Consider the following 13,792-nt stretch of genomic DNA (forward strand, 5'->3'; position numbering starts at 1 on the left):
TCCGGTCCCCTGATGCTAGACACTACTTTGGTCTGTGATGGGATCGGGCTACTTACCTCACATTGCCAATCCAGTCCCCTGATGCTAGACACTACTTTGGTCTGTGATGGGATCGGGCTACTTACCTCACATTGCCAATCCGGTCCCCTGATGCTAGACACTACTGTTTGTGATGGGATTGGGCTACTTACCTCACATTGCCAATCCGGTCCCCTGATGCTAGATGCTGACCATCTGGGCTGATACAGAGAGAACGGATACCATTTTTACCATCATAGTTTGTGTCAGTCTTGTCTGTCCCTCCAGCTGTGATTAATAAATAATAACATTAGGAGGAAATATGGTAAACAATGAACATTACATTCAAATACACACAAACCATTGTGAAAAGCACAAGCCAAATCTTGTAAAAAAAAATATTATGATCTTTATAAATTGGAAAGCAGTCTAAGGGAAGTAACTCACTCCTTTCAAACAGTAATTATTGTATTGCCTACCATGTATAGAAATATATAGGGTCTTTCATTGTCACAAATCTGGTTATAGAAAACAAAGAACGATACTGACCTGGGTTATAGTCGACATCCCGTAGAGACATCATGGAGGGATCAATGTAACAGATCTTCAGCAGCTCCTGTACAACACAAACATGTCTCAGTTACTGATATTATACATAAACACTGTGTCACTAACAAATATATAAACATGTGTCTCAGGAACTCCTGTACAACACAAACATGTCTCAGTTACTGATATTATACATAAACACTGTGTCACTAACAAATATATAAACATGTGTCTCAGGAACTCCTGTACAACACAAACATGTCTCAGTTACTGATATTATACATAAACACTGTGTCACTAACAAATATATAAACATGTGTCTCAGGAACTCCCGTACAACACAAACATGTCTCATTAGTGATATTATACATAAACACTGTGTCACTAACAAATATATAAACATTTTTTACCCATTTGAGAAAAATCTAGGAATCTGATTGGTAAAAAACTACAGTGTACCAAACTGCATTCGTAAATCTCAAGGGGTATACGAAAATCTCAGGGGGTATACGGTCATGTCACATGATTCTCAGCAGTAATACTGTGGAATCACGTGCTTTTACAAGGGGTATACGGGTCACGTGTCTTTGTATCTTGCCGCCGGGCAACGGGAGACAACTCGCATTCGTCGTCTGCTTCCGGCGCTGTTTACAAAATGACAAAACGTTTCGCTTCGCATACTGATGAGGAAATACTCGCCAAAAGGACTAACTATGTACCACAAAACACACAAAAGTCGAACAGACGAGCGGCAAACATGCTGAGGACATATTTAAAAGAAAAGAATCAGGACGAACAGTTCGAGGAATTTGATAAAACGAAACTAAATGAGGTAAATCTACTGTGCCATTTTTATCTTGACAACAGAAAAGTTGACGGGGAATTGTATAAAACCAATATAAAGGACTCAAAGTGGTAATAAATTTGTTACACAGATTTTTGGCAGTGTCTCAGGAGCTCCTGTACAACACAAACATGTCTCAGTTACTGATATTATACATAAACACTGTGTCACTAACAAATATATAAACATATGTCTCAGGAACTCCTTTACATTATCAACTATCTTGCTATTTTGTCTCAGTTACTGAGATTATATAATCACTGCCTCAATAACAAATATTATATACAAACCTGTGTCTCAGTAACTCCTGCTTACTATAAGATATTACTCTTAACATTACTTGAGCAGAACCCTCTATTTAATCACCACTATTAAATCCTACATCAAGCTTTCATATAACCATGAAATACTCACATTTGAAAATACATTGCGTTTGTAACATTTTGTTTCTGTCATATGATTCTCAAGATTCCAAATACGTATCGTGTCGTCGGTGGAGCATGTGATAAAAGTGCCAGGGGGCAGCACTGGTGTTTCCCCGTCCTGTACAGGGGGCGCCACCTGAAACAAAACAACAACCCAATAAGACTGATAATAAACTGGTGTGATGGTGAACAGTAAAAGGATACTTTTATTCAGACACAAAAAAAATCAGGAACATTTTCTAAAAAATGTTTGGCTGATCTTTTTATTTGAAGTGTGCCCATAGCTGAACTCTCTTCTAAACTGACACATTGTTGTGGTGTTTTTGCTTGTGAACACACACCAAACCTAACATTGGTTCATGGTATGATCAGGGTGGATGAAGCTATGAGAACCTAAAGTTAAATGTGAAATGATTTGTGTATGGTGTCTCACAAATGTGTGCCTTAAGGTATAAACAGTGTATGGAATGTGGTTGGATGACTTTTTCACTTGTACTGAGTATTGATATTGCACAAGGAAATAGTTCAGGTAAACTGAACGGCTGAAAAGGATTGAAAGATATTTACACTTCAAATTTAGGGAGACACTGTTCTAGTCTACAAAAAAAAGTAGCATCTAGAAAGTAGACTTCTCGAAGGATCTCTGTGTAACCAATTTATTTCAAATACCCAAGTGAATGTTTCTTTCCTCTTATGCTGACCCCACTGTCAAAGAAACTTAATATCGAAAAGTTAACTGAGTAAGACCTAGGTAAGACATTGATCAATTAAAGTCCATATACCCAGGTAAGACATTGATCAATTAAAGTCCATATACCCAGGTAAGACATTGATCAATTAAAATCCATATAACCAGGTAAGGCATTGGTCAAGGAAAATCAATATACCCAGGTATTGTGAAACACATATCAATGAGAGCCTATGTAGAGTCACTATTCCCAGGTAATCATTGGTCAGTGTCGAGGTGTGTTAATTAACATTTCCTAGCAATACCAAGAATATGTAAAACATATTGACATTCAGCTTTTAAACAAAAGAAACTTGACTAAAATCAATCCTTGTAAAAAAGCTCTAGTATTATTTAAAAGAAAATTAATAAAAATATATTTTGTTAGAGTTATGCCCCTTTATGCAGGCCTGGTTCACTCACCTCTAGTCCCAAAATACTGGAACTGTGGTACATAAAGGATCTCACAATGCCCACCTTCTTCACATCATGGACGTCCCACACATAGACACTGTGGTCATTATAGATACATGTCGTCTGAAGTCAAATACACAAATCTTTATTATATCAAGCCTTCAATTGTATTTCATGACAAATGAAGAATACTTATTAACTTAAATTATCATAAACATTGTCTTCGATATTTCACAAACAGCATGAGAAAAGTGCAAATTTTACCTTCTTGTGTGCGTCATCATAAACCAGTCCAATCGTGTCCGGAAACTTGGAACCCTCTTTACTTGGCAGAATTTGACTACAAACAAATATGGTAACTTATGTTACATATGCACAGAAAGCCATCGATTACCGACTCCAATATAAACATTGATCAAATAAAGAGAAGTTAACAAACCAATAGTTTTAACTCATTCACCCCTGAAATTTCACAATGAACTATTCCAACCTTTGAATTGGAATAGTTAAAATGAGTTTCCATGGGTGAATGTGTTAATCCTGTTTTCCATCAAATTTTTACAAAGAATACAACAAAATTTTTGGTGTACAAAGGATTGAGAGGTGTTAATATTACCAAGCAGGAGAGGAAATTAGGATTTTTGTGATTGTTTTCAATATCATACAATAATACTTAAGAGAAGTGTGGGCTAAACGGAAGAAGGCAGCATTTTGGGGAACTGCAACAGAGACCCTACCCTGGGTAGCACACAGGGCTAAAGAGCTCAGTTTTGTAGGAACTGATATATGTCTGATATTTGGAGGTGAGGTGGACAAAGTAGGGGGATTGCTCCTGGGATATGGATTAAGGGCTAACATTGGGGAATTATGGTCAGTAAGGAAGAACGGCCTGACCTACAGAGACTGACAATAGAGACTTACACAGGAGTTAGAAGGTGGGTGAGATGGAGTGAAAAAGGAAGGAAAGCACAGCCAAAGAGGGGGCTGACAACAAAGACTTGGTGAGGAAAATGAAGGAGAGCACAGTCTAACAGATGAGGCACTATAGTGGTGGGATAGGAAAGAAGAATAGAAGGAAGGGTTTACCTGGGACTGAGTACTGAGGCTACGTCTACACCGAGGTGGTGAGGGCGGGGCAGTGAAACCAGGAAGTGCAGGTTCCTGCCACTAAACACCCGCACCACACCATTGGCACAGCCGACAAATATATGGTCCTCTCCTGCTGACAGACAGCTGGCACTGGGCGTCTGCAACATAATAGTAGAGCCATCACATACAATGTAACTATACAGGTCCTATACAGCAAGGACAACAGACAGCTGGCACTGGGCGTCTGTAATGTAACAGTAGAGCCGTAACTATACAGGTCCTATTCAAGGACATCACAACATGAAATACGACAATCATACAGCTCAATCTTCATATTTCGTTTCAATTTCCAAAAATATAGTAAATCTGACCATTTGATAATTTGTTTAAATAAAACCCTAATATTTTACAGCCAGTACAACTCAATAGAAAGTATTGACAATTTACCAAGGGTACACACCCACCTGTAACTCTGCCAATTTGTAAATGAATGTAAACTATTTATACACCTACCTGTAACTCTGCCCATTTGTAAATGAATGTTAACTATTTATACACCCGCCTGTAACTCTGCCCATTTGTAAATGAATGTAAACTATTTATACACCCACCTGTAACTCTGCCCATTCGTAAATGAATGTTAACTATTTATACACCCACCTGTAACTCTGCCCATTTGTAAATGAATGTAAACTATTTATACACCCACCTGTAACTCTGCCAATTTGTAAATGAATGTTAACTATTTATACACCTACCCGTAACTCTGCCCATTCGTAAATGAATGTTAACTATTTATACACCTACCCGTAACTCTGCCAATTTGTAAATGAATGTTAACTATTTATACACCTACCCGTAACTCTGCCCATTTGTCTAGTAGTCGTTTTTCGTTGAATTCACACAGCAGTCCAGACTGTGTTATGCTGAAGACACTTTTTGACATCCTCCCTTTACCACAAACAACATCACAGAAGAAGTTGTTCTTCTGTGCACCAAGGATCCCAGAGCGGCCCTGGAGTGGTACAGTCTCATTGATCTGTAACAGTAAATGATAATTACCTTCTCACCACCCTCAAAACTCACTATAACAGACAATGATAACTTTAAATACAACACTGACACTATTTAAATACAAATTCAACACATTATTTAAACCACAAAATAATAATACACTTATTACATAGCTATGAACGCCATGTAGCTCATATTTCAAAACCAAGCAGGGTACGAGTCAAAAAAATTGTCTTCCTTTGCAGGTTGTTATTATGTATAGTAATGAGACTAAATCCAGCTTATAAAATCCAGAATGATATCCTACACATTATACTATAACAGGATGTTATATGACGTGGTGATGCCACATAGAGGTTAGGTCCTCTTTCCTGTCATACACACATGTTAAGGGGTACACCTGGGATTTCTGACACAGAGAAGTTTGAAGTGTCACACTGTTGGGCTAGATTAAACTGTCACTAGAACATGACCAGTAATGCAGGATCCTATGTAAGTGTAAAACTATAGTAGCTTAGGATCCGGCTAGAGTGAGGTAACGTATACACCAGGTTCTATAGCAGATTATCATTATATACCCTTGATTTACTGCTGTCCAGGTACCAAAACTTCACATGTCTGTTTCCAACAGTCACAAACATGGATCCATCCTCTGAGAAATCTACAGCATTCACCTACAATGTAAAAAAGTTAAACACTCTTATACATCAACACGAATAAGCAGTAAGTGGTCATTACCTTCAATTATACAATTTGTTACCTTTTTTCCCCTAAAATTAAATTTAATTTAATCCATGAATACACCAAAGGGAGATAATTTCTGTTTCACACCAAACAACATTCTGTAGAAGTTTGTTAGCCGTTTTGTTCCTCACATGAAAAGCCCTTTCTTTTCATTAGAACAAAACATCAGAATTGAATTCAATACCCCCCCTCACGCCTTAGATAACCAATAATTAACATTAATCACACAGAATTACACCCAACTTGGAAATGTACAAGATTATTACTACCAATGTGGCGGTGTTACTGTCAATGTGTTCATTATTACTACCACTGTGGCGGTGTTACTGGCAATGTGTTCATTATTACTACCACTGTGGCGGTGTTACTGTGAATGTGTTCATTATTACTACCACTGTGGCGGTGTTACTGTGAATGTGTTCATTATTACTACCACTGTGGCGGTGTTACTGTGAATGTGTTCATTATTACTACCACTGTGGCGGTGTTACTGGCAATGTGTTCATTATTACTACCACTGTGGCGGTGTTACTGTCTATGTGTTCATTATTACTACCACTGTGGCGGTGTTACTGTCTATGTGTTCATTATTACTACCACTGTGGCGGTGTTACTGTGAATGTGTTCATTATTACTACCACTGTGGCGGTGTTACTGTCTATGTGTTCATTATTACTACCACTGTGGCGGTGTTACTGTCTATGTGTTCATTATTACTACCACTGTGGCGGGGTTACTGTCAATGTGTTCATTATTACTACCACTGTGGAGGTGTTACTGTCAATGTGTTCATTATTACTCCCACTGTGGCGGTGTTACTGTCAATGTGTTCATTATGACTTCCACTGTGGCGGTGTTACTGTCAATGTGTTCATTATGACTACCACTGTGGCGGTGTTACTGTCAATGTGTTCATTACTACTACCACTGTGGCGGTGTTACTGTCAATGTGTTCATTATGACTACCACTGTGGCGGTGTTACAGTCAATGTGTTCATTATGACTACCACTGTGGCGGTGTTACTGTCAATGTGTTCATTAAGCTGGTGACTTACTTTGCTGGAGATTTTGTTGGAGGCCACCTTGGTTGCAGTCCTCCAGTTCCAGACGTTAACTATCATGTCATGTTGTGAGCCAACAGACACCAGGTACTTCAGGTTGGGTGAGAATGCCTGAGAAGATGAAAATAAATGGGCTAAGGTCAGCAACAATTACATAAAAGGTAAAATGAGTTGAACTTCCAAAACAATTTCTTCATCCATATAAGAAATGAAATATCTAACACACATCGTAAGTCATCCTCATTCTGTAAACACAAGGCCGTAGAACAGTGACTCAATCTTTTCTCCACCTACTCGTCCTTTCCACGAGTAATTTAACTGACAAATCATTCATATGAACATTGAAGAAAATCGTCGAGATCAAACACCGCCATTTTGATTTGGACGAACGATACAGAGAACCAGTACAAACTCATGAGAACTTGTGTGAAGTTGTCACTTAAACCAAAGCTGATGGCTTGAACCATAAAAATAGTGTGGTTTATTTACATGATTTGTCTTATTTTGTTTTTTCTCTATTTCAACTACACGAGATAAGCTTTAGTCTTCATAAACAAATTGTTTAAATGGTAATGCGTCTTAGGTGTTTAGCAATTTGGGAAAATTGGAATGATTGTAGAACCTTTCAAAATTCTGCCCCAAAATAGCCATAATAGGCAACTTTTCAAGTAAATTGGTAAATTATCGTGACTGAATGGGATTTTCCAACCAGGAAAAAAATTCAGGAGGGGATACTGATAACAGATTGGTCATGTGATGATGTTGCCTTTGGAATTTCCAAAATCAATCACCTCTTAAATGATGCTTTAAAAACATTCTCCCTCTCCTCTTTTTCACCATTTTTATGTGTGACGCATTGTTATCATTTTCATTAATTAGCATCCTCCGATGATGTGACATGAGCATTTACGTGCATAATGGCAATCGGTGAATGGATAATAAAGAATAGGTGCATTTGTGCTTGTGAAATGAAAGATAATTAACAGAAGTGGGAAAACATGCAAAGAGAAAAGAGACATTGTACTCCTTTTAATTTGATTTATTTTTTATTCATATTAATAATAATTATTAATATATGTAGTGACTTTATTTACTGTCATTGAATGTACAAAATCTTACAAATGTTCTTGGAATATGTTTGAATTATATCTCTCAATGCGACTTTACCAACATAAGAGTTATTTCCTTTACACCGGATTTGATAATATTTGACACGGCGCGAATTCTTGTCAAACAGCAGTGGCAGTTGTGTCATGTTCTTAAATTGTTACATTTGCATAAATAAATACACCAGAAAAAGCATACTGTGTTACAGAAATGTTTGATAAGCATACACAGTTCACATATATCGTCTCGTCTCAAGAGCCATTGCCGTTATCAACCTAAGCACGATATGTCATATTACGTTCCCGTTTGAAACATCAAAGTAAAGGTTATACTTCATCACGCATACAGTTTATAAGTATATATATTTACTTCTTCCTTCTACAGACAGCGCCAATGCTTGACAGGCTTCACATGTGCTTTTTCGATTCATATGTGTTTCACACGCGTAAACCTCCTCAGACCTCAATCCGAGTTGCTAAAACGCTCAAACCCAGTGCACGAATTTCAACACCACAACACTCGTAGAATGCACCGGGGAGATAAACATTTTGTTTTCAGCAATTATTTAAAGTATGGATAATTATTTGGAGAAGAGTATCAGAAGACTGTATGTAACCCACAGGTGAATGTCAGAGATTCTACTTCCTACGATAACAAAACTATATGGCGGAAGCATGCAAGACTGAATTATGCGCACGCACCCCGAACGGAAGTGGGTTCGTCATTTCGTTTTCTGGACAAACGGCTCTCGCCAAGAGCGGCTTAAAAATCAAGTAAATTGAAAGTTGTTGAAGCTCATGTGCAAAACAATTTAATATAAAATCATTACCACACAATTAATTCCAAACTTGTGACCATGGAGCTCCGAAACTTGTGATTTTTCCTCCACATTCCACACCCGGACTGCTGGGTGGTGCCCGCTCTGTGAGGTGGAGAATAAAACAACATACATGAAAAGCCTCTACCGTAACACACCCAACATTGAATCTGTGTTGATCAATACCCTATAATCTGTTGTATTTCATCAAGTTATTCTAATTCAGCACACAATAGACATGCTAACTATAGTTCTTTACATTGCACAGGTAAGATGTTCTACATTTGATAAGTCGAGGAAGTGTACAGGAATTCTTCCGTGTCATCTATCACGCTACAAAACATATGTCGCTGATTTTGACTCATCAAGTTTATAAATCAATGGATAATAAAAATAAAACCTTTTGTCTTGTAACAGATAGTTTGCTGTTTATTTCCACAGATGGCTTTATTTCATATCTATTTCATTCAATCAAACAATCAATTTTCAAATAAAAGATGTGCAATAAACCATTGATTTATTCATGCATAGATAGACCGAGCATCCCAACATTTCTCTTTATAGATACACATAATATACACCACTTCTATAAATCCTACACACAATGTATACTGCTGGACCAACAAATGTCAAGGAGGATTGTTACAACTGAAAACAGCTGAGTTAGCAAGCAGTTCTTATGGTTTACCTACGTCAGCAGTATTTACATAAAAAGTCAAATTGTTCACAATAATATTACATAACATGAAACATTTATGGATGTCATGTTCCAGGATTTAAATTAATTTATACATGAGACTCTTTATCCTATTAGTGACAAGATTGTACAATACTAGTCATGTTCATTAAAAACAACAACTGAAACTCTAGTAATGATACTGGTATAAATTATTTATATTTACCTACATAGAGGTCGACACTTACCTCCCCTGGCACATTGTGTCTCTACTTACCTCCCCTGTGACGATGTGTTTCCCATCTGGCGAAAATGCAAGCGATGTGAGGGTTTTCTTTGAGAAGTTGAGTATGTGTGACTGCTTGCCTTTGTTGATAAGGACCACTACACACCTGGAAGTAGGATCAGGCTAGGTTATACACGCTAATCACACATCCAACTGACCAGATCAGAACGGATTATACAACCTGCACAGGCTTTAGAACACTACACAATCAGAACAAAATTATTGTCAGAGGATGCAAACCTTGAATTCTTGTTGACATAGGTGATTTATTATTACATTTCAAACTTAACATCCTCAGCACAATGATTTTTTTTAATATCTACTAATTTTCTTTTGACTTTCAATTTCCTTGTTAAATTTCATCGTAAACTTTTTGCCAGGATAAACTTAGGATAATGACTACAAGTCTTCTGGTTTAATAACTCCTGGGCTTAGCCTAGCTAATCCAGCATGTAATGAGTGAATGTGTATACACTACTGGTACACTGCTGATATAATGCACTGAGGTCTTACTTAAACTAAAGGATATATATAAACATATGTTTAAAAGAATATTGATGAAGGTATACAATGGGATATGTACAAGGGGATATGTGTGATGGAATTTGTTTGTCAAATATGATGGGACATAGGTTACCATTTGATAATTTCCATATCCTACCCTGTATCAACTAGAGACCTCGATACCACCCCGAATGCTTATATGGGTCGAGGGTTGATACTAGGAAGAATATGGAAATAGTCATATTATAAGCTTTTTACCATAAACTACATGTCAATATTTTGTACAGCATCCAAATCGTCAGAAATGACACAAAAAGTGTAATCAAGGCGTAATTTTAGTGAAATGTGTTGAACCAAAGTTAAACAGATATGGCTTATGCCAGGCTGATAAGGTTCAGGATATCGCCTATACACAACTAGCAGTATCACCAAAACACCCCATATCACACACAAGTTTAGCATAAATATGAATAAGTGCTTCCAATTGTCCCATTAATTTTCACTAAGTATTCTTTTTTAATTGCACTGTGACCTAGAAGCAACAAGCCCCTAAGTTAGACAAGTGAAAGCCGAGATTCTATCGTGTCCAAACATCGCAGTAACTACTACATCAAAAGCTAGGCTGCAATATTTTATAAACACCTCTTTGTCAATCAGTACATCTTTAGTTGGATACAAGGGAACACTGCTGTTTTACTTAACCAGGTCTGAGGAACGTTAACCTCTAAAACCTTTACTATGTATCCTCTCTATACCCAACACACTGGTGATCTGAACTGAATCAAAGAGATGACCACTATCTTGGAGACTTACATCTTTTTTTATTGACATACATCTGTGAGAAGCAGAACTAGTGCACTATCTAACTACAGAGCCACAGATTACTTCCTAGCTATCACTGGGCATGTAGAACAGTAAAGATGAAAACTCATGTGAAAATGAAAGCTGATGCCTTCCTGACTGAGGCCTGCACCGAATGGCCGGGTATTCTTTACATCACACGGGGTATACAGGCACAATCAACTGTAATCAGACCTAGATAATGATAAACCTGTCTGTTTACTTTTGAAGGAACAAGCACTTTAACAAAGATTAAAAACAGAATTATGTTTGAATAAACATTTTTTCATTATCCTCAAATCATCACTAGTAAACATTTGCTATAACAAGCTAGAATGCCTGTTCACACTGTATAGGGATTTGGCAAAGGAATAAGATCCAGGTGATAATGTATGTTTATATTGTAGTTCTACTACCCCTGTATCTGCCACATCCAGAGGATTCCTGACAATGAACTTAAGTCATCAAACTATAGCAGCCTTGAACATGAAGTGTCTCTCATTGAGATATAGGGTGAATATAACTGAACTCAATTATGGGACAGCTTATCTGTTTGTTTCTAGGACAGTAGAGTACTACCTGTATGTTTGTATGACAGTAGGGTACTACCTGTATGTTTGTAGAACTGTATAGTATTACTTGTATGTCTGTATGACAGTAGAATATAACGTGTATGTCAGTAGGACACTAGAGTATTACGTGTATGTCAGTAGGACACTAGAGTATTACCTGTATGTCAGTAGGACACTAGAGTATTATTTGTATGTCAGTAGAACACTAGAGTATTACTTGTATGTCAGTAGGACACTAGAGTATTATGTGTATGTCAGTAGAACACTAGAGTATTACTTGTATGTCAGTAGGACACTAGAGTATTGCTTGTATGTCAGTAGAACACTAGAGTATTACTTGTATGTTAGTAGGACACTAGAGTATTTTGTGTATGTCAGTAGAACACTAGAGTATTACTTGTATGTCAGTAGGACACTAGAGTATTATGTGTATGTCAGTAGGACACTAGAGTATTACCTGTATGTCAGTAGGACACTAGAGTATTGCTTGTATGTCAGTAGGACACTAGAGTATTACTTGTATGTCAGTAGGACACTAGAGTATTACTTGTATGTCAGTAGGACACTAGAGTATTACTTCTATGTCTGTAGGACAGTAGAGTACTACCTGTATGTCAGTAGAACACTAGAGTATTACTTGTATGTCTGTAGGACAGTAGAGTATTACTTGTATGTTAGTAGGACACTAGAGTATTATGTGTATGTCAGTAGAACACTAGAGTATTACCTGTATGTCTGTATGACAGTAGAGTACTGCATACCTGTATTTTTGTAGGACAGTATTACCTGTATGTCATTAGGACACTAGAGTATTTTGTGTATGTCAGTAGAACACTATAGTATTACCTGTATGTCATTAGGACACTAGAGTATTATGTGTATGTCAGTAGAACACTATAGTATTACCTGTATGTCAGTAGAACTCTAGAGTATTACTTGTATGTCGGTAGGACAGTAGAGTACTACCTGTATGTCAGTAGGACACTAGAGTATTACCTTTATGTCTGTAGGACACTAGAGTATTACTTGTATGTCTGTAGGACAGTAGAGTATTACCTGTATGTCTGTATGACAGTCGAGTATTACCTATATGTTTGTAGGACAGTAGAGTATTACCTATATGTCTGTAGGACAGTCGAGTATTACCTGTATGTCTGTATGACAGTAGAGTACTGCATACCTGTATTTTTGTAGGACAGTTACTATTACCTGTATATCAGTAAGACAGTTGAGTACTACACACCTGTATTTTTGTAGGACAGTATTACCTGTATGTCTGTAGGACAGTAGAGTATTACCTATATGTCTGTAGGACACTAGAGTATTACTTCTATGTCTGTAGGACAGTCGAGTATTACCTGTATGTCTGTAGGACAGTAGAGTATTACCTGTACGTCTGTATGACAGTCGAGTATTACCTATATGTCTGTAGGACAGTAGAGTATTACCTATATGTCTGTAGGACAGTAGAGTATTACCTGTATGTCTGTAGGACAGTAGAGTATTACCTAAATGTCTGTAGGACAGTCGAGTATTACCTGTATGTCTGTATGACAGTTACTATTACCTGTATGTCTGTATGACAGTAGAGTACTGCGTACCTGTATTTTTGTAGGACAGTTACTATTACCTGTATGTCAGTAAGACAGTTGAGTACTACGCACCTGTATTTTTGTAGGACAGTATTACCTGTATGTCTGTAGGACAGTAGAGTATAACCTGTATGTTTCTGAAGAAAAGTGATGGGGATTGTTCATTCACTGGAAGTTTATTTCATGTTTTAGTTGCTACAGACTCTTCAAGGCCAATACATTTATCAAATTTAGACCCAGTGTTACTACTGCTGATGTGAGCTCTAATACACACCCAATCACATAATAAACTAAAGTAGAATGACACTTCAAATCGCCTGCAGCATGGCAGCGTTTTGGTATCTGGTAGGAAACATTGAATGTGAAGGTAATAGTCAACAAATAATTAGTAGGAAGATGCAACATAATGCAAGGAACCGCAGCAAACTTGTCACCTGATCTTAGGCTGCATAGGATTAACATCAATTACCTATAACATTGAGGCCATACCCTCTGTAGATATAAGAAAACTTG

At 37.3% G+C, this 13,792-nt stretch overlaps 1 protein-coding gene across 3 annotated transcripts in view; it reads right to left on the bottom strand.

The window, feature by feature from the left end:
* The window catches only part of LOC110450327 (mitogen-activated protein kinase-binding protein 1-like), a 117,456-nt gene that overhangs the window by 60,140 nt on the left and 43,524 nt on the right, over window positions 1–13,792 (bottom strand). For all 3 annotated transcript variants that reach the window (XM_021497909.1, XM_021497997.1, XM_021497836.1), the window contains exons 3-13: window positions 9,763–9,877; window positions 8,822–8,914; window positions 6,880–6,996; window positions 5,659–5,754; window positions 4,923–5,105; window positions 4,064–4,224; window positions 3,242–3,317; window positions 2,987–3,100; window positions 1,826–1,972; window positions 568–634; window positions 192–306 (exon numbers count right to left, since the gene is read on the bottom strand). In XM_021497909.1, coding sequence (XP_021353584.1) covers window positions 192–306; window positions 568–634; window positions 1,826–1,972; window positions 2,987–3,100; window positions 3,242–3,317; window positions 4,064–4,224; window positions 4,923–5,105; window positions 5,659–5,754; window positions 6,880–6,996; window positions 8,822–8,914; window positions 9,763–9,877 — 1,284 coding nt within the window. The remainder of the gene's footprint in view (window positions 1–191; window positions 307–567; window positions 635–1,825; window positions 1,973–2,986; window positions 3,101–3,241; window positions 3,318–4,063; window positions 4,225–4,922; window positions 5,106–5,658; window positions 5,755–6,879; window positions 6,997–8,821; window positions 8,915–9,762; window positions 9,878–13,792) is intronic.

This window comes from Mizuhopecten yessoensis, unplaced genomic scaffold (assembly GCF_002113885.1).
Source record: "Mizuhopecten yessoensis strain PY_sf001 unplaced genomic scaffold, ASM211388v2 scaffold57, whole genome shotgun sequence".
Classification (NCBI taxonomy): domain Eukaryota; kingdom Metazoa; phylum Mollusca; class Bivalvia; order Pectinida; family Pectinidae; genus Mizuhopecten; species Mizuhopecten yessoensis.